Source organism: Periplaneta americana, chromosome 9 (assembly GCF_040183065.1).
Source record: "Periplaneta americana isolate PAMFEO1 chromosome 9, P.americana_PAMFEO1_priV1, whole genome shotgun sequence".
NCBI classification, from domain to species: domain Eukaryota; kingdom Metazoa; phylum Arthropoda; class Insecta; order Blattodea; family Blattidae; genus Periplaneta; species Periplaneta americana.
Genome location: NC_091125.1, coordinates 43,948,543 through 43,970,505, shown reverse-complemented (window position 1 = coordinate 43,970,505; position 21,963 = coordinate 43,948,543). Strand labels below are relative to the sequence as shown.

At 36.7% G+C, this 21,963-nt stretch overlaps 1 protein-coding gene across 4 annotated transcripts in view; it reads right to left on the bottom strand.

Annotated features, from left to right (window-relative positions):
- LOC138705876 (organic cation transporter protein) overlaps positions 1 to 21,963 on the bottom strand; it is a 155,062-nt gene that overhangs the window by 95,272 nt on the left and 37,827 nt on the right. For all 4 annotated transcript variants that reach the window (XR_011333844.1, XM_069834585.1, XM_069834586.1 and 1 more), the window contains exon 4: positions 16,445 to 16,551. Coding sequence is in view for 3 of the 4 variants with exons in the window: in XM_069834585.1 (XP_069690686.1) it covers positions 16,445 to 16,551 (107 nt within the window). In the remaining variant the exon portion in view is untranslated. The remainder of the gene's footprint in view (positions 1 to 16,444; positions 16,552 to 21,963) is intronic.

Below are 21,963 nucleotides of genomic sequence, written 5' to 3'. Positions count from 1 at the left end.
ATTTAAAAGGTTCTCTGTTAGAACGAAGGAAATGAAAGTTACGAAACATTTTATCACAGCCTACCATATACAGTCACGAAGCTGGAGTTGTTGAGGTGCTAGGAAAAATAGACTGTACAGGTCGTATTTCGCATTATGTGCTATGAGGCGATAATAGCGATAATAATAATAATAATAATAATAATAATAATAATAATAATGTTTTATTTTCGGTGGCAGATTTAAGGCCATAAGGCCTTCTCTTCCACTCAACCATCCTTAATCAATACAATACATATTTCAGTTATGGATGCATATTTATTACATATTGAGCTTCGTGACTGTATATACTAGACTGTGGTATTATTTACAATTAGGGGGCGGATGTTGATAACCTATAAGTTTACTTAAAATGATCATTAAGATGCCCTTAAAATAATGAAAAAATGATATAGAATTGAAATAAAATGACATTTAAATATTATTCATTTTACTCACACCACAACTTCTTAAAAATTAGTAACCTTGTTTCATTGACTTCCCTGCAAATGTCGGAGAGAGGAGGCAACTTCCTGGAATTTGTCTAAGATTAAGGAAAAAAGCATTCAACAAAATTAAAGTTTTAAGGGAAAACTATCGATTTTAATCAGGGTTTACAATATGTATCAATCAGGGGTGGTCCATGTCTGTGCGTCCATTCTCCTCCGCTCTTCACTTTTGTTACCAGACCTTCCAGATGGGAAGTGTAAATGACAAAACAAATTGTGGGTGCAGGGTGCTTTCTTTAAATCTTTGTATTAAAAATACTGTCTACTGTAGTACATCCCTTCCTAACCATATTGGGGACATAACGTTCTATTGTCCAGGAAATGGTGAAAGTTTCTCCCCTTCCAATATAAATTCTAGAGACTCCCTCATACTGACAAGAAACCATTAGTTTTCAGTTAAACTAAGCTATTGCCAAGCATTTTATATTATTTGTGTTGTGTGAGGTGAACCCTTCAGTGAAATGAGGGATGGACTTTATAATTTGTTCCAAACTACAAAATTCAAACTTCATTATTCACTTATTCAGTATATAATTACTAGTACGGCCTACTACTTATCTGTTTGCTTAGAAAAAGATTTAACAGGCCAATATGTAAAGGAATAAAATGCATTCAAAATTGTCTAAAAGTTCGTCAAAATATTAAAAATGACCAAAAAAATCCGAAAAAAAAATGTAAAAATGACCTATTAGTTCAAAAACTTCAAAAAATGCAAAAAATTCAATATAAAAATTAATTTTTTACATTGGTATTAACATAGAAAGGATTTCTATATTAATAGGCACCGTCCTAATGTGAAAAATAAGAAGATGAGTTTTCATCAACATCCGCCCCCTATTTATAAACAACACTGAAGTATAGACTAGGATAGACGTCAGCAACCAGAACTTTCATATACAAAGTGAAATGTAAAGAATCATGCAAAACATATTACTTAAAATATTGACAAACAAAAAGAAGTAAATATAGGTTACTAATACAATAAGAAGTCTTCAACTACTAAAGAAAATGCTTTGAGTATGGTCTGCACTACAGTTTCTTAGAAATACTCCCATGGACGCGTGAAAAGAGACATCTAACAAAATATAAAGATGTCATCTCATCATGTAGAGGAGTCGTCTGGAAGTTGAATGACAATCGTTAAACATGGATTAATGAGAAACAGCTGCCCACATGGAAGGGAGGTTGGGTTGGGCAGGGCGGAACTCGACATGCAGCCACCTCCTCGTGGTGAGTTCTGGGTTGTTTCAGTTCATAGAAAATGACTGAGGCAAGCAAAGAGCTGCATTATAATTAATTATCAATGACGATTCAATTACCACCACCGCAGCAACCACTACTCCCGTAGAAAAGAGTCAGCCTTTCTTCTCCCAGCATCACTATTGATATTTCACGTATTTTGCCTGATCTTTTTATGAACTTACAAATTAATTAACCAGTATTTTATCGAAGGAAACAAACGCGGCTAAACTGTTTGTTTCCAAACGGTGAGATTAATCGAGGAAAAGCTTGAAGAACGAGCAGAGCGAATTTTTTAATTTCCGAGATTTTCTAAAGCACTTCCCAACCTGTTATCGTAATATAGTATTGTGTTTGTCTTTCAAACGACGTTGGTTACAACTAGATAGCGTAAGTTTTTAACTTGAAATGACAAATTAAACTGTATCGATCATTTTCGGATACGGTATATGTGAGTGCCGTAAAACGGGGATACTTGCACACCCCGGGACTACTTGGTCAGTCATGCATCTATTCTTTTCATTTCTTTTAGCTAATTGTTTTTTTAAGTTAATTTCTTCTGTCACAGGTACAGCTTGAATCAAAACGGTGTGTACGTACGAAAGGACCCCAGGTTCCAGAGCTTACAAGAATTTTAAAGAATAGGATCTTCAAAAATATCTCAAGGCTGTTGAAGCTGGTATGTCAAAAAAAACTGGCAGCGAAAACCTACCAAAAGTCTCGTACGACGCTTGCTCGGAATGCTCTTGGTAAGAATATGGGCAGTGTTGGCCATCCAAGACCGTAAGATCTTTTAAGAAATATGGGGCGCGACAGGGGATGTAAATGAACCAGACAAAAAAGAGCAAGAGTAAAATATAGTACTTGATAACTTATTAAGACATCCTATAAATACCTGTTTTGTTAGATTATTGATACAATTTTATTTTGCAACAGCTCAACGATCTCGATTCCCTACGCTTCTTAAAACTCATTAATCCCAATAATTCAGATCAGAATAAAAGGATGTTCCCCGTCCCCGAGATCGGTTTCGATTCCCTTAAAGACAGTAATCCCAAAATGTTTGACTTTCCTGCTCTTCGATTCCAATAAATTGTCACACATATTTTCGACGATCTGCGTAAAAAAAATGTTAATGAAATGTTAGTTTTCATCAAATCAAACCCTCTGAATGCAGCATTAGGAAATGTAGTGAAACTATGTGAACTTATTCTATCAATTCCTGCTACAAGTGCCTCCATAGAGAGAAATTTCACTTTTATTATTATTATTATTATTATTATTATTATTATTATTATTATTATTATTATTTGGACTCTCACTTTGAGAGAGAAACAGAGATTAAGGGTGTTTGAGAATAAGGTTCTTAGGAAAATATTTGGGGCTAAAAGAGATGAAGTTACAGGAGAATCGAGAAAGTTACAGAACGCAGAACTATACGCATTGTATTCTTCGCCTGACATAATCAGGAACATTAAATCCAGACGTTTGAGATGGGCAGGGCATGTAGCACGTATGGGCGAATCCAGAAATGCATATGTTAGTTGGGAGACCGGAGGGAAAAGGACCTTTGGGGAGGCCGAGACGTAGATGGGATTATACTGTAGTAAAATGGATTTGAGGGAGGTGGGATGATGACAGAGACTGGATTAATCTTGCACAGGATAGGTACCGATGAAGGGCTTACGTAAGGGCGGCAATGAACCTGCGGGTTCCTTAAAAGTCATTTGTAAGTATTATTATTATTATTATTATTATTATTATTATTATTATTATTATTATTATTATTATTCATTAAAGATTAGGTACATTCAATTTTGAGCTACACAAAACTTACACTTATTACTGTACTCTTATTTATTAGTACCGTAGTGTTTCAATTTCTCGTTGCTTACTGCTTACCCAGTATAAAATACCATCACACGCCACTGCTTAATACTGCGTTGACATAGATAAAGACTACTGTCGTTGTGATTACATGACAATGATGTACTACCGCTCGGGCCCAAGCTTGGGTAAGCACGAATGCAATAACTTGATTCAGACAAACCGCCAAGTCACGGAAATCCAGCCTTGTTTAAACAACTAACTAATATGGGTTCAACTGATATGGTACGAAATACACAGTGAGTCACTGAACTATTCGGACATGAAGGGTATAAGTGCACCAAGGACATTTATGTCTTTACACATAACTTTTGAAAGGACAAATATAATTCTTTACTCTTGTCACACATATACAATCATATCTTAATGAAACATATATGTTAATAGTTATAAACAGAAATAAAATTCACAATAAATTAAAACTTAAGTCATTCTTTGGTTAATAAAATTATTCGGACACAGTACATCTTTCTAAATAAAATTAGCTCTGTACCTTTATAAAAAATATTCAATTCCTGGCTGGCCTCCCTTTAACTTTTATAACTTCTGCTAATCATTCAGACATACTTTGCACCAATTTTCTTGTGTAAACCTTGCACACGTTTCGCCATTCTTTCTGAAGCTTCTCCTTAAATTTTGTTTTGATTTTATTGGGGGTTTCCTCACTTATTTTTCCAACCTGTCCCATAAATGTTCAATCACATTCTTGTCTGGAGACTGCGGAGGAGCATGGAGTACCTTGGGGCAGTGGTACGGCAACCAGAGTTGTACAATATATTACGTATGCTTAGGATCATTATCTTGGTAGAATGCGAACCCGTCATGAATCCCCATTTTTTCCGCACTTTGCTATAGATTATCCATCAGAAGTTGAAGGTATGAATACATGTCCATTTTTCCGTCAATGAACATTAGATTGTCAACTCCGCTTGCGGACATACACCCCCATATCATTACACTGCCGACACCATGCTTAACTGTTGTTTGTATATTTTGCTCGCTAAACTCTTCATTGGGTCTTCGCCATACTGTAATCTGGCCATCTGATCCGCTGATATTAAATTTACTCTCGTCTGAAAAGATAATTAGATTCTACCAATCCTGATCCTTTTCTAGGTACTCTTTTGCGAACAGTAGTCTTTTACTTTTGTTCTTTTGTTGATGTAGGGCTTGTTTCTTGCCACCCGGCCATGAAAATGGTTTCCCGTGAGAAGTATTCTAACAGTCTCGGGATGGACTTGTTTCCCTAAGTCTTCATTGACCTCAGAAGCAATTCTTGGAGCACTTAATCTAGGATTTTTTTTTTACCTTCCGTACTATTATCGCTTCTTCTCGCATGGAAAATGTCCTTGGACGTCCTGAGTGAGGACACGATTCAAGTGATTCAAGTCTATCTTAATCTCTGAACAATATCCGCCACTGTGCTTTTCTTCATCTGTAGTATATCGGCTATGTATCGGTAGAATTTTCCCTTTGCATGGTGGAAGACCACTGACTGAAGCTGCTCGAACGTACTGTCTTTTCCTCTCTACGCCCCATTTATTTCTATCCACCACACAAATTAGCTACTGAAGGCACACACTGTTACTGACTATTCGTGTATCTGACTACATTATTCTATAGACTGCAGACAACTTACCTGTGGTCTCTGATTGGTGTCCGAAAACTTATGTTGATGTCACATTATAACGTATACGGGTTCGAACCTCACTACTGCTTCCTAATCAAAGTAAAAATATACATTAAACCCACTGTGTATAATGTTTGAAAAGTAAACTTTCCAACAGTTCACTTAAAATTCTTTACTAATACGTTTTACACATGTGATCTTATTATTTAGTAATAAATGGGCATTGTCCGAATAATTTAGTGATTCACTGTAATTATCATCGACGGAAAGATTACTGTGTGCTAATCTTACGTTATTACTATTTTAGTGTTTGTTTTCTATTGTTTAATATATCGTGAAATTAATGAGGACTATATTCTACTTTCAGCTTTGAAAGTTGCAAAATGTTAAGGAAAGCTATTTGAAGACCTCACCACCTGCTTTCAAACACTGAGCTCCAAATGCTTGTGGGGTTTATGAACCAACATAATAAACTCACGAGTACACGAATTAACTGATCAAATGATTACCACGACGCAAAATCACAAAGACAATAGAGGGTAAAGACATACCTCCTGTTCCTATTTAAGGCTGAAAGGAGGTGTCATCCCTTACGGGAAGCGAACAAGTTTTCTCTGTATTCTGCAGCTACACACGAGATACCGCTTCGGTCACAACGAAGAAATCAAATTAAATTGAAACAAATTCTGTATTTTCGTCGACCATTTTGGTGTGTCATAATCTCATAATCGTTCTTTGTTACTCTGCTTAATGTTGTCTTTTATCCGACTTACACACCACTGCTGATATAGATGTTTCACCTTGTGGTGGCAGATCTCCTATGTTTTAGTTGTTTTAAGGTGTTTATTGTTTCTCAGATTCGGTTGAGATAGGAGATCTAAGCATTGAGTATAATCGTGTGGCGAAAAAAGTTTATTTCCACCTGATATCATCCTTCATTATTGAGAAAGAGTATTTATTTCGTATTGATTTCGAAAAAAAATATCGTTGTAAAAATATTATATTCCGCGTTTTATCGCTGGCTAGCTGTAAGATAAGCGCAATAACTTCGTATAAATTGGAAAGCGATTTTCACGTGAAAAAATAACCCTATAATATGCAATAGACGTCAAAATAATGATAAAAAGGTTTCATACAACAATTTGTTCTACATATTAAAATTAAATATTATTCGTATTATGTAACATATGCTGTTTCTATTTGTGGAATAAAAGCATAGCAAAAGTGACAATATTATTTTATTCCATTCTGCGACTACGGCCACTAACTTTTAAATTATACATCGAGAAAACCTTTCTGCGTCAACAGGTGCCCAAGGAACCCAGGCACATTTCAACACAGCAGATGTAAATTCAGGGTAGTTCAACATGAGAGCTCGTAATGCCTCAATCACGTCAGCTTTAACATTGGAAGTGTTGGATGATTGTTTTGAAACTATTTCTTTCAAAGTAACAAATGCTACACTGCAATCAGTATTTTTTAAATCCTTGAAGTAACTCATTGTTTTTAACCTTTCAGTGAGTGCATTAACATTATCAACATTTATCTGTACAATATTTGCTGGGTTGAATAATTCATTTAAATTTACAGACTATGAATATGAATCATGTAACTGGTATATTTCAATTTTCTGAATCACCATTTACTGATATGCTTAAATAATTCTTACATTTCATTCTTTAAGTCCAAACTAAAATGGTTAATTAATTTGCCTACCGACTCCCCTACATTACCAGAAATTACTATATTCATTCTACGTTTCAAGTCATCATATAAAAATCTGTGATCCCTACATATCTCTCTCCACCGCTGACCATGACTATGCTCACGCGCAAGTAAACAAACCCATACCTATAAAAAGCAAAAATATTTTAGAAACTTGCCTCTGACTGAGGTTCTGGTTCATACATCAATAATTATCAAGCAGTACACCCCACTTGACGATATGACAGAGGAAGAACAATTGTTGCTTACATCTCAAGTCTGATTAGTAAACTAAATTACTAGACACCGTTGTATTTTTTTAGTTGGTTATTTAACGACGCTATATCAACTACGAGGTTATTTAGCGTCGATGAAATTGGTGATAGCGAGATGGTATTTGGCGAGATGAGGCCGAAGATTCGCCATAGATTACCTGGCATTCACCTTACGGTTGGGGAAAACCTCAGAAACAACCCAACCAGGTAATCACCCCAAGCGGGGATCGAACCCGCGCCCGAGCCCGTTATATGCAATGAGCAATGGGAGGGAGAAGAAAGTAACTAGTCATCCTACTCCATAGCTTAGTTCCTTAATGAGTGATGCCTTATTGGTGTCACTTGTAAGGTTCCACCAGTCTTCGGACTGCTGACTAAACATTTAGAAATTATTATACAGCTCAAAATTAATTACATATGCCTATCTTTATGAACAGTACATTACATCAACGAAATTAAAAGTATCATTTTGGGATATAAAGAAACGGAAGTTCATCTTCTCATCTAAGTGCATATTAAACTTATTATTTAATTCATTTATGTCTTCTATATAATAGTTAAATTAACTATAAACGGTGATAATTAATATCATATACAATAAGATAAAAGAATTGTGCAAAAAGCAGACAAAATATGTTTCATCTTCGTCACAGTCTTTTTTTTTTTTTTTTTTTTTTGCCTTGGCTTTTCGAGGGCCGAACCCGGGACGTAACCATGAACTTACATTGGACCATAGTGCGCACTATACAGAGTGGAAGTGAAATAACCTTCTTGATTTAAAGGGACTATATCGTACACTGAAATGAATAGAAAATCTATATTACGTTTTATGATCAAACGGACGGTTAATTATAAAAGTAAGTTTCGAGTTTCAGCAGTCCGGCAACATAGCTGCTAACACACACTTCTCGTGATACAGATGTAAGAGGCCAACGAACTCTGTGTGTCCCGCTAGGTGAGCTGTTCTCTAGCGCCACGTTGCAACATGCTCACTTCGTGCAGTGGCTTGAAATGATAGGCATATATTTAATTAAATTTACACGAAAACCGTCCACGCTATTGAAATATTCCAGAGGGATAAATTATATTTTATTAATTTTTTATCGATGTGGACAAAAAATCACTATCCTACACGCAATAGTTACCGAATAAGAGGTTGTTAAACATTTCATAAAAAAAATCTGATAAAAAATATTAACTTTCCAACAATATGATATTATAGTTTTTTTGTTACATACAACGTGAGCTAGTCGCTCTGAAAATCTTAAAGGCTATTTCACTTCCACCGCGTATATGCGATGATTGTCCAAATATGAACCGAGCCAACTGGATGGAAGACCAGCGCGGTAGTGCTTGAGCGACAGAAGCAGTGCATTTTTTTCCCTTGTAAATAACCACTTATTTTTTGAATGCACGTCCTTCCCTTAAAAGAGCGGAACTTAAGCTGAGTTTGCTACACAAATCCAAACTCTGACAGCAATTAATATGGAATTTCCTGGGTCAGTAGGAGTAGTAGGTTTGAACAGTAGAAAGGTCAAAAGAAAACACAAAGCATTATAATATGCAATATTCACTAGCTCGCCGGAAATAGAACAAATGAAATGTGACGTCAAGGAAAGTTTAAGCGCGTTTACATTTACAGGAGGTTTCATCGTTGTGTCTCTCGTTGCAACGAAATCCAGTTCGTAACTGATCCAGATTTATTTCGTTTTTAAAGGATAGCTCAGTCACCAGACAAGATGACTTGTATTAGATGTAATAGATGAGTTGTTAGGTCCGTGACTTGCAAGTGGTAAACATAGTCTTTTCCTGAGAGTGCCCTTGATATATCTTAATAGTCCGCATACAAGAAGTGTAGAGGCAACTTCCGCTACGTGCGGTGTAGTGAAAAGACACACTTGGACACGTACGAGATAGTCCATTGTGTTGCCTGCTTGTATGAAATACTATTTTGTGCATTAACAAGGTCTTATTTAGGCGCGAAAAGCAAAATTACACCTCTCTGTTCATTACATTTCACTATACAAGATCTTTGTTCTTGATAATGAAGAAAATTTTAATTATGTATGATACGCACAAAGAATAATGAAACATCACCGGGGGAAGTTACTGATTATTATTATTATTATTATTATTATTATTATTATTATTATTATTATTATTATTATTATTATAGTCAGTCGTTTTCAGCGGAAAAGTGATTACCAAGTTTTCCGAGTTCAAGTTCGATCGAACAATAAAAATTTATATCGTGGTTTCCATCGAAAGCAAATGCCGAGAAATCCATGTTGTAGAGTTACAGTAAGTAACAGATTCTTGCCCCTGAAAGAGGGGGCTGAAAACATAAGTTTCAATCATTTTTTGTTCACGTCAAAATTCAACTGTCTATAAAAGTGTCGCTGTTATTTCTGGCGTGACTCCTCCTCTTTGCTTACGTCTTAGGAAGTGAAAGCTCTATCAAGTCTAGGTCGGTAGTATCGTTCGCCATCTTCGTTCTTTCGTTGCCGAGCTATCAGATGAGGATTCTATCTGCCGCACCGTTAAACATCATGTCGTAGCTCCTATGATAATAAATCAAACGCAAATAATTGAGCGGCAAATAACGTCCTCGTGTGTTTTCTGCGAACGCGAACGAAAGAGCCAAAATGGCAGGCGATTATATTAAGTATTTATCGAGACTTAGGAAGTGCATTACATCAGCAGCAGCGAATGACAAGTCGCACATGTTTAAATGTAGCTAACCTGCAACGTGATTGGCTGCCGGAAATAAGAGCGACGGGATTATAGTTACCATTCTAACCTATCGCCATTATAAATTTTTAGACGTTCACGGTGAATGTGTTCAAAAGTAGACTTTTGAGTAAACCACCGTGTCCTGGAACTTAACATTTCCAACGAGCCAACGCGGACATGTACAGACTCGCAACTTGGCATCTAGCCATAAGGGTAATTCCGGGTTAGATGGCCATAGTTTTTTAAATCACTTAGAACAGGGTAACCGATTGGTAAAGAAATACGAAACAAATGAAATACGTTCCTTCTAGGTTATATTTCTCCACTACAGTGCCTCAGGGCGCATAGAATTCACTGATGTAATAAAAAATACGTTTGAAATATAATAGGCCACTGGCCATCTCACCCAACATATGTGGGTGAGATGGCCATAGGATATAGGGATAGATGGCCACCATAATTTTTAAGTAAATTCATAACAATTTTTTGTAAAAGAATGAGGTTTTATGCACTGGACACATAAATATAGTGTCTAAGTGCATAATTATGATTGTTTGAAACTTTTCAACAATTTTATTTTTTGTTTTTTTCTCTTTTAGTGAATTTTCCTTAAAACAACACAGAAATAAATTGAAACGCTTATGAACACATAATAATAATCCGAGACACGACAGCCCATGAAGGACCATGATCGACCAGCCGGCTGCTGGCCTCACGTCCACTTGTCGAAGCAGAGGTGGACGATCATCCAACCAAATGGCGGTATCGTGTGATTAGCCCGATGATCCCCCCAGCCGTTACAGCAGGCTTTCTTAGCCGGATTTCGCTACCTATCGTAGTTACCGAAGTGCATCACGATGCTGGGTGGGCACCGGTCCCATACACTGGCTCAAATTTAATGAGATAATTTCTTCCCCCATGAGGACTCGAACCAGCACGAATTCCGTAACGCGAGTCCTAGGCAGGATACCTTAGGCCACGACGTGGGACCTTATGAACATGTTAATGAAACAAAATCCTGAAAGGTCAAAGTAACAGTATCTTTTCCAGTTGGTTTCCGGGATAGGAAGCGTTGTCTCACAAGCAAACATTCTGAAGAGAGCAAATAAAAAAGTTATTTTTTTTCTTCCGCCATATTAATAATGTCAAAAGAAGTGCTTATACAAATTTTTGCCACTCGACCGTAATTACGAGTCCATCCAGAAAGTGATTTTACCTGGGGCCGTTTACATAAAAAACACAATTACATGAAAAGATTTATTGAAACAGATATAGCAATTGTTGCGCTAATTGTCAACGTATCTCCCACTGGAATTGAGACATTTGTCATACCATGGGATCAATTTTTGTACCATTGTGTCGTAGAAGTCAGCTTCCTGGGATCGAAACCAGCGTTGGACAGCCGCCTGCACCTCTCTACCGATCCCATGATATGGCAAATGTCTCATTCCGGTGTGGAATGTGTTGAAAAAATAGCTCAACAATTGCTGTGTTTGTTCAACAATTTTTTAAAATTAAATTGTGTTTTCTTTCTGTTAACGACCCCTGGCGAACTTTTTACGGCCCTCGTAATTGCGGTCAAGTGGCCAAAATTTTTATAAGCACTTCTTTTGAAGTAACAATAGAATGGCCGCACAATAGAAGACAGAATCAAAGAACATAAGAGGAACCTAAGGCTGTATTACCCGGAAGAATCTGCAGTGGCGCAACACAGCATAGAAAAGGAGCATAAAATACTGTTTGACCACACCAAGGTCATTAACAAATCAAGCCACTACTGGGATCGTACAATCAAGGAGGCCATAGAGATCAAGCTGGAGAAAAACAACTTTAACAGAGACAGTGGACTCCAGCTCAGTCAGGCATGGACACCGGCCTTAGACCAACTCAGGCCCTCTTACAATCAAGGTCATGAAGATCACGGACCGAGGACGGCAACCGATTCCAACCGGCGGAACAGGGCTCGCCGCCCGCCAAACTTCACGCAGTAATCCCGGGAGGGGCGGAGCTTACGAGCGATGACAATTCCCGGCCCCGGATTGGCCGATCCGCCAACCAATCCCGTTTCACCTGAGACAGCCACATCTATATAACCTTTCGACTTTCTGTTCGGACATCACTTCCCTGAAGATGGCTGCAGAGATAGCAGTCGAAAGCTTGGAGCATTCCAAAATCTTAACTCGGCTGATATCCCGCGAAAACATATTAGCGAACCAACGCCGAGAAAGCCTCAAATCATACATACTTCTTTTGACGTTATTAACATTGTGAAAAAAAAAAAAAATAACTTTTTATCTGCTCCCATCAGAATGCTTGCTTGTCAGCCAGTCAGAGAATATTGACAAGTTCTTCAGCAAAAATGTAAGCGAGACTATAGACATCGGTCCCTGTAAGGGAAAATCCATGTTCCTGCATATTTAATATGGCGAACAAACCTACATCCATTGTCATTGCCTATGTGTCACTTGGTCCCATTGCACCCTTTGTAGAATTGTCTGTTTTAACTCTACTTTCCAGGGCTTTTCTTGGAATATGAAATGTAATGAAGGCTTGACGTACAGAAGTCCCATATTTAATGGCTTCAAAAGCACGGTATAAGTCATCTTCATTCCAAAGACACGTTAGCTGCCGGGCTTTGCTTTATATTTTATCGGAATCTAGAAATAACGATACTTTTAACATAATAATATTCCTCAATTGTAGGCCATCTATCCCGGAAAAATGCTGGCCATCTCTCCTTTTTTTACGGGAGAGATGGCCATACCGCGTAATAAAAACTGGCAACAGTGAAGAGAACAAATACAGTTAAGATAGAATGTTTAAAGATGCCTTACCTCTTTAATAATGTTTCCAGCAAATTTCCTCACAAAATGCAGTATTTCTCTATTGTTATTTCAGAAGGTGAAAAATTATTGCTTGCTCACAGACTCACGAACGGCTACAAAACGCGGAAATAATAACCTTCCGTTTTCGCAGGTGCAACAATCACTTCGTTTAATTAACATCTGGCGGTAAACCGATTTTCATTCGAAACAGATGATTAGATAAAAATAAGAGCGGTTGGTCGTCTCACCCGCATGGCTATCTCCCCCGGAATTACCCAACATATTTCACCAATTTGTGTGCCACAAAATATAAATTTTATGTCAACTAGAGATAAGTCAGAGCTACAGCTTAGGGATGAACCCTTGTACTTTCATTTCATGCCTTAAAATGAAATTCTCCACATTTAAAAACGTCTTTATAGATAAAATATGGAGATGTTAAGAACCAAAAATATTTAGGTAGAGAATAGCTGTTATTTCTTCAGTATTTAAAACACAATGAAGCTTTAAGAAATAAATACCATATAACATTTTATTATATCGAAAATGTTAATTTTTCTTTCACATTGTGCGAAACGGCTTTGGTAGCTTTAATGATGCATGTTAGTTACGTGCTATCGAAAGTTCGAATCTTGTCTAGAGCATTGATGCTTGTCTGTTAGCAATGTGACATCCTGTGTTGCTTTAGTGGAGCTCCGACTATATGCTGACCCCACCTCATGAAGAAACTGCGATGTGGACGTCCAAAAAATGCAATATGTTAGTATCGAATATTTTCAGATAAAGACTTAAATCGAGGCTCTCCGAGCACTGTAAGTGCCGTATTGAGTAAGAAAGAAAACAACGAACGAAATGATAAAGTTAAACGAAACAAAATGCACGAACGAAGAAAAGGTTTCCTTTATTTCATTACTGTACGACTTCCGTCTGTGACCTTGAAAGAAAGTGTTCGAGTCGCTCCTTCTTCAGCTATATGAGTAACCTTTAATCCTTTTTATTTTTATTTCCTTATTAGGAAATGAACAATTTCTGTAAGTCAATGACATATTTAAAAATTACATTCATGCTGCTATGTAACTGATATTGACTCAGACTATACGAAAAATAACAAATTCAACCTTACGTTTTAAAATCGGTGAAAAATTTAAAATAGCAGACACGAATAAATGTATTTTCACTAACAACAATAAGAATAACATTTGACTAAAATACAGAAGCGTCATGAAAATCCGTTCAGAAATCATGGCATGTATTATCTCAGCGCTTGATTCTGAATTTGTATCTCTGTTCTTTTTAAAATGGAGAATGTGTGATCTTTTCTGACATCACGCAGATTCATTCAACGCATAATTGGTATAACAACTTAACGTACGTTACGTCGTTTTTCCTTTTCCAGCATAATATTGAATCCTTCGACATCTCCCTGTTGACAAAATATGATTTCCCTCCAAACACAGAGCCCTTTAGAAACATTTGAATGTCCTTCTGTGCAATACTACTATACCGTTTGATGCACTGTATCTCAAGTTCAAGATTTTGTAAGTTTTTGTTCCAGAGAACGCCTTAGTTATTAAAGTTTTAAATAATACCTAATTTAAAATAAGCAACATTCAATACCTTTTTAGAATCTACAAAATATCGAAATGACAGAAGTAACATTTTTATTTATTTGAAAGTTATCTTCAAACGATACCTAATTCACTTCATGCAACAGTGAAAATGTTACATAAATAACATCTAAAATGCAAAATATTCCAACTGTCAGGCAAATAAGTACAATCTCTATCTTGTTTTCTATATACTCTCCCTTACAGTTCACTCAAATGTTATTACACGTATTACTGTTTGTTATATCAGTGAGAGTAACTTTCTTCCAACATTAGACAAGACACAACGTCACACGAAACTTCATACGCTATCTGGCTAATGATAACGTATGATGTTCAACTACGTGTAAGACTTGAATAAATCAGTACAATCAAATTTCTGAATGCTGACAATAATAAAAGGAGCTATGAAGTTATTAATTTGTATCTTGTGGAGCTACTGCCAAAAATAATCATGTTCATAGTCAGAGAAACTTCAATTAGTGCAAAATATGTTTCATAATTATTCAGTTCAGAATTTCACTCCCCGAAATGGGTATGATTCAAACTTATCTGCCCAAATACAATGTAGCGGGTGTAGGAATGTCTCAATGTGCGAGATGACAGCAGACGTAGAAAAGACAGCGCTCTAAATGCCTCTCAGGTGAGAACCAATGGCTCTCTTATGTTACTGAACTCTCTACAGTTCTACACTAATATAATACGGGCTAGTGCATTAAACGAATCAGACTTGCTACATAGGAAAAGTTCTCATTGTTATTTAGCGACAAATTGTGGATGTAACTCATGGTGCCCTTGCTATCTGAAGATCACATTTGGCCAGCGATCCAACCAATTTTCAATCAACTTCGTAATTATTTATAATACACCAGTTCATATAATGAGATGTTGTATTTCAACTGATTCACTTTACTACGATGCGAATCTATACGGAATTCTTCGTCATCGTTAATATTCGAGTGTCTCTTGTTTCCAGAATATCTATCGCGCGCACACTCACGCACGCGCTTATACACCAGTGGCGTAGCGTCAATGTAAGCTAAAAAGCTTAGCTTCCCCAGTTAATAATAATTTCATAATAAACCTGCAGTTTATGGAGAAAATTATTTACTAATTTTATTAGAATTTATATTTACGCGTTAAATATTGTGATGCGGCAGCTCAGGATGATTTGTGATGCAGCAGTAAACACGAAGCTTGCACACACCAGCTTCCAAGCAGACCGGTTTCTTCTGTGTAATCCACCCCGCAGATTTTCCATCCCTTTCTAACTAAGCTACCCTAGTCGCAAGGCTCGCAAAGAAGCTAGCTTTACCATTTGAAATAAGTAGTTTCCGCGTTATCCCTTTTCGTCAGTTGATTTCAGTTGAAGTGTTAGTGTGCACTGTGGCTGATATAATAAATGATGAGCGAAATAACAGTTCCTGACACTAATTTACTTGAATTTTTTTAGGACAATTGTGTTATCAAAACTGACATACGAACAAAAGTGTGATTTAAAAAACAAATGACCGACTCCCTTGCTGTCAATGAAGGACACAACCAAAAGACAGACGCATACTTACGTAATGATACTAATATTGTGATTTCTCTAAATATGACAGGGAGTGAGCTAATGTTATACGTATGCGTGTCTATTTGTTAAGAGATATGTGTAAACCGTGAAATCATATTTTATTACGTATCATTTGAGGTCATGCCTTATTGGTGTTACTTACGATGTTCCAACCAATCTTCGACTGCTGACTTTAAATTGACTACTATTTATTTTAAGACTGTATTTTTGTAATACGTTTTCTCATATTGCATGAAAGACAACTTGAGTTAGCTTCCCCTGCTCAAAATTTCATGCTACGCCACTGTTATACACACAGAATCTACTTCGAAAAATTCCGAAATAGATTTTTTACCAGCATCACAAGTTTTTCGCTACATTTGGTGTTCAATTATTATAATTCACTTATGTAAAAACTTATATCACAATTGAAAATATTTATATACAGTTATGAAAGAATACCTGTCAGCAAGGAGACCAAACACGATGGACCCCATCAAAATGCCGGCGAAGTGAACAGTTCCAACCAGTGATAGTTTCCACTGGTTCTCTATACACGTAATATTCCACTGAAAAAGAAATAAAATTAAGTATCAATGAATCCCAATAGCTTCCACATACTGTAAAATACTTGTCACAATTAAAAACATTTTTAAATTAGAAGTCACTGAATTAATATAAAGGATATGACAATTAAGTTTTCTTTTTACACTTAAATACTGGGCGTTTAAAAATGCTGATACATTAGTACTGCAACTGTTTTTTACCCCAACTTCAGAATGTCCTGCAAAATATAGGCTTTAGAAATCACAAGAGTTTACATTCTAAATAGTTCATTGCTAGTGAAATAGAGAAATTTCTTCAAAGTTGAATCTAGAAGGAGGGAAGGTGTCCTAAGCATTTGAACCATTACAAATGGTGAAATCTATTCAATTACTGGAAACGGCGATAAATAATGACAGGTAAATAAACGGAGCATTCTAGGAGTTTCTGAGATAACTGCATAAACAAGACTGAAGACGTTCATTAAAAGAGATATTACCTACTTGAATCTAATTGAAAGTGAATGGTGCCACCTAGCCGACAAAAAATAAATGAATACAGAATACAGTGTTTAATCAAACATAGGTTTAATTGGAAATTCTGTAACTTGGTATCTAATAATTTGTATCTTAATTTCGGAGAAATTTGAAATTGGATGGATAATGGTGTCATCCGTTGAATATGAAAAGACTCTGAAAAATGTAAAAAAATAATCAGATATAATCATAATGTTAATATTTTTATTTTACTCATGTCTTTTATTTAAAAATAATGGTCACAAGACTTACGATAATTAGGTATTCATACATACAAATATCCATGATAACAATTATCTAGAATTGATTAATATACAACAATGTATATTTCAGATAAAATGAAACTGAAAAAAATTTATTTGCGCTCCTTATCTGTGCGTATTTATTTGTACTATTGATTTGGAGGAAGAATACTAATCATGGAGAAACTGTTATCAGAATTAAACGAAAATATAACTTCTAAAGTTTATTTAACATGTTTTGATCAATTTTACAACGATGTTGGCACATCTATATGTGCTTGATTGCTGAAATATGATCACGATAATTTTATTGTAACATTAAGTAGTATCCTAATTGGGAATTCGATATTTATGAATTTCATTGAACCGTATATATCACGTGGAATGAGTCAAAGTCCTCTAACGTGCTATTTTTATCGAACGGAAGTGGAAGATCCTATGGAAACGAAATTGTCCACAAAGACAATAATTTGATCCTCAGCTTTCCAGAGTTGCATGACAAAAAGATTCTGAACAAACGAATTAGGATTCGAATCCCGGCGATGGTGGAGTCGTATTTTGTGGACAAAACCAAGGTTCATGACATTTGACGTTGATGACAAATAATGACAGAATGACTGAAAAATCGAAAGAATAAGTTCTGAATACAGACTTTATAACCTTCTCTTTACATTAGAAACTAAGAAAAATTAAAGGAAACCAAAGTTAGACTATTTGCCTTAATAATAGTCCGGTGCTCTAACCTACAGTGGAACCGGATCTTTCTGGCCAGTGCCTCTATTGCCGCCTCTGTAACAAACACGTGACTGGCAGAAGAACGATGTAACAAGTTCACTCTTTCTTTCTCTATGCATCCAATATACAGAGTGGAAGTGAAATAACCTTGCTGATTTCCAGAGCGGATAGCTCATCTTCTATGTAAAAGAAGTGTAATACCAAATTGGTGGCAAGTTCATAGTTTTCTAAAAAAAAAAAAAAAAATGTTCATTTTTCCATATGTTTAACACCCTCTTATTCAGTAACTATTGCAAGTAGGATCGTGATTTTTGTCCATATCGATAGAAAATCCTTCTGCTGTATTTCAGTAGCGTGGACGGTTTTCGTGTAAATTTGATTTAGAAACCACTAATTTCAAGCCACTGAACGATGCGAACAGATTGCAATGTCGTAGCGAGAAAGGGAGGTTCGCGTACAGAGACAGACTTAAGTTCGTTGACCTCTTGCATCTGTAATACGAGAAGAAAGAGGGTTGTTTTAGCGGCGATGTTTCCAGACTGCTGAAACTTTCAAATTAATATTCTAATTAACTGTGCATTTAATCACGAAACGCAATATAGGTTTTCTATTCCTTTAAGTGTATCCTATCGTCCCTTTCAATCTGCAGGATATTTCACTTTACATACATACATACATACATACATACATACATACATACATACATACATACATACATACATACATACATACATACATACATACATACATACATACACATATTTGCACTAGGATGGGATAATCTACATGCACTACAACCCAAGTAGGTGTTTTTTGCAACCGTTGCGGAAAGACCTATAACGAGTATGCTGTTCGACTAAAAAGGTTCCACCATCCGCCGCACCACGCATACCATACTTCTGGTGGCGGTCTGCCGTAGACTACCTCAGAGATCCAACTGTATCGCCAAGTCCCAGACTTCGGTCCCTCTTTGCAGATCTCCGAGCCACCATCACTACCACCTACCTATTTTTGGACAAATTCCGAGAAATCCCGTAGAACCCAATATCACTGCCTGGGGGATCCCGACTGCGCGCAGACTCAAAATTTTACCTGCTCTGAAGTGGTCACTTTTCGAAATAGGTCAACTGCGAGCGGTGGTCAATTTTTGAGTCAAGTCAACTGCGCGCGGAGGAAAAAACAAGTCAATTTGGCACTACAGCATTTTCCTTCCCATTTTCAGAGACTTAAGACTCTCTATGACTGCTAATGTTTTCATTTTTTACACTTAAAATAGATATTTCCTACAAAACATTATGAACTTCATCTAACTTTTCGGCAATGGCGGCAAAATAGACCTTCTGGCACGATACATACATTTTCTAATGTTAATAACATCTTGGCGAATGTATGGGCGAATCCAGAAATCCATATAGAGTGTTAGTTGGGAGGCCGAAGAAAATGAGACCTTTGGGGAGGCCGAGACGTAGATGGGAGGATAATATTAAAATGGATTTGAGGGAGGTGGGATATGATGGTAGGGACTGGATTAATCTTGCTCATGATAGGGACCGATGGCGGGCTTATGTGAGGGCGGCAATGAACCTGCGGGTTCCTTAAAAGCCATAAGTATATAAGTAAGTAATAACATCTTGGTTGAAATATCGAGTCCATTGGAGGCAACTTCTTTACGAATCAATTTTAAAGGTCTCACATAATTCAGTAATAGTCATCCGTTTTATACTATTGGAAGTTACTTGTCTGTTTAAGTTATCAATGGCTTCATAGTTACGACTGACTTCGTTAATAACTTAAACAAAATGTGGATTGAAGAATCGTTTAAGTAAATACGTGACTTACATGTTTTCATTGTACACCTCCACGCTACTCCACGTTGTGTTTCTCTATCTTTCCGAAATGTATTTCTTCCTACAATGATCAACTTATGGCCACTTTGACTTGTCATATGCACCATAGGAACGTTACAATTCATTTCTAACTTACAAGTCACATACGAGGAGTAGGAACTGGCACACACAATACGCCATTTTATACACGCGCAAAAACTGACTAATGATAACAGTGCTACCAACAGTTTTGTGCAAGAATTATCAAGTCGCAAATAAAACACTCGCGCGCAGTCGACCTGTTTGCAGCATATCTCATCTCGCGCAGTCTACCTGTTTCCTGAGGTAATGTTGAACCTGCTCTTGCGCAGTTGGGCAAACAGTAAACCTTTTCGCGCGTAGTCGGTACACACCCTCACTGCCACCTACCTATCTTTGGACAAACCCCGAGAAACATCCGTCACGGCGGAGGGTCCATTTGACCCTGAACAAAGACGTTGTGTGGCCTGTTTTTCGAAACGAAATCAAAGTGAAAAAGAAATTGAGGAGAGTAGTCGTGGAATGAAGAGGGGGAACGAAAGAACACCGAGAAATACTCTTGCTGTCTTAGCTTTGTCTACTGCAAATACAACTCTGCCATCGCCAGGATTTGAAATCGGATCCGTAGTCGTCATATGCCAGCACTTTCTACAACTGGGCTATCACGGCGGCTATGTTGTATGTGCATGTATGTTATGTATTGTAATCTCAAACTGTAGCATGTAATTACGCAGAGAGAAGACAATTAGAATGTCCAATTATGTTTCATTAAAACTGAAAAAAAGGTCTAGCATTAGAGTTGTTTATTTTCTGTAAACATTTTGTTCCCTTCCCGTGTAACGTTGCGTGCAAGACACCTGAGTGACGGGGAAGAATTACCTTAGGTAATATTAAGTATGACTCGGAATATGAAATGCCATAATGTCAAGGTCTTTCTTATGTGTTTTTCATACAGAACTTTAAGGAATTTTGTAATGCATAATAATCATTAACCTATAATCTACTTCACCAGTTGGGCATTTTGACATATTCAGCCCAGACTTGACATTCACGAGCTGCGGGATTTCCCTGGTTCTGTGATCAGACTAGAGAAAGGCAACCGTTCAAGACAACGTAGGAAAATCAAATGACATATCCTCAGTCCCGATGAGAGATAAACTGTCACTTTCCTTATCGAGAATAAGTAGTCGGTAATATTACCAATTTCGACACAGCGGAAAATATTACATTGCATTCAAAGAACGTAGTAGTAGTACTAGTAATAGTAGTAGTAGTAGTAGTACTAGTAATAGTAGTAGTAGTAGTAGTAGTAGTAGTAGTAGTAGTAGTAGTAGTAGTAGTAGTAGTAGTAGTAGTAGCAGTAGTAGCAGTAGTAGCAGTAGTAGACCTAGTAGTAGTAGTAGTAATTATTATTATTATTATTATTATTATTATTATTATTATTATTATAAATAAATAAATAATACATTCAGCATCATTCTCAACCTCATCTTCATCATCATTACTATTTACTTCAAGGATTGGGTTCTTTCGTCCGTTCCATCCTCTTTTGAGCTCACTATTCTTGAGACGGAATGCACCAGAATTACTTCCCGCAATCTTTCCTCCAGAATCAGGGTGCGAATTAAGATTTCTGATTAGGGAGGGGGGATAGAATCCTAAGACAGAGAATATCTCGTTGGCGTTGGACCTCGGACTCATTTCGCCATCTTTAATTCACATATCATAAATTCATCATCACGCAAACAATAGCCTCGGTTAAGTTTACGGCGTGCTGAACAGTACAAGCGTACAACCGTATCGAAATTTCTTCGAAATAAATGTATTTACTTGCATTACTCGTCTTAACTTAATACACACAAATTGATGACAATAGAGCGACAGAGGCAATCTCAACCTCATTCGATACGGCTCAACGCTTGGTCGCACTGAATTGCTTGTCTTATGGATTGCAATAATAATTATAACCATGAGCAGGCTTAAGATAAGATGTATAATTCCTAAGTTATTGATTGTTATCAGCTTGCCGGTGATTATAAAACATCAATATTATTTTCTTT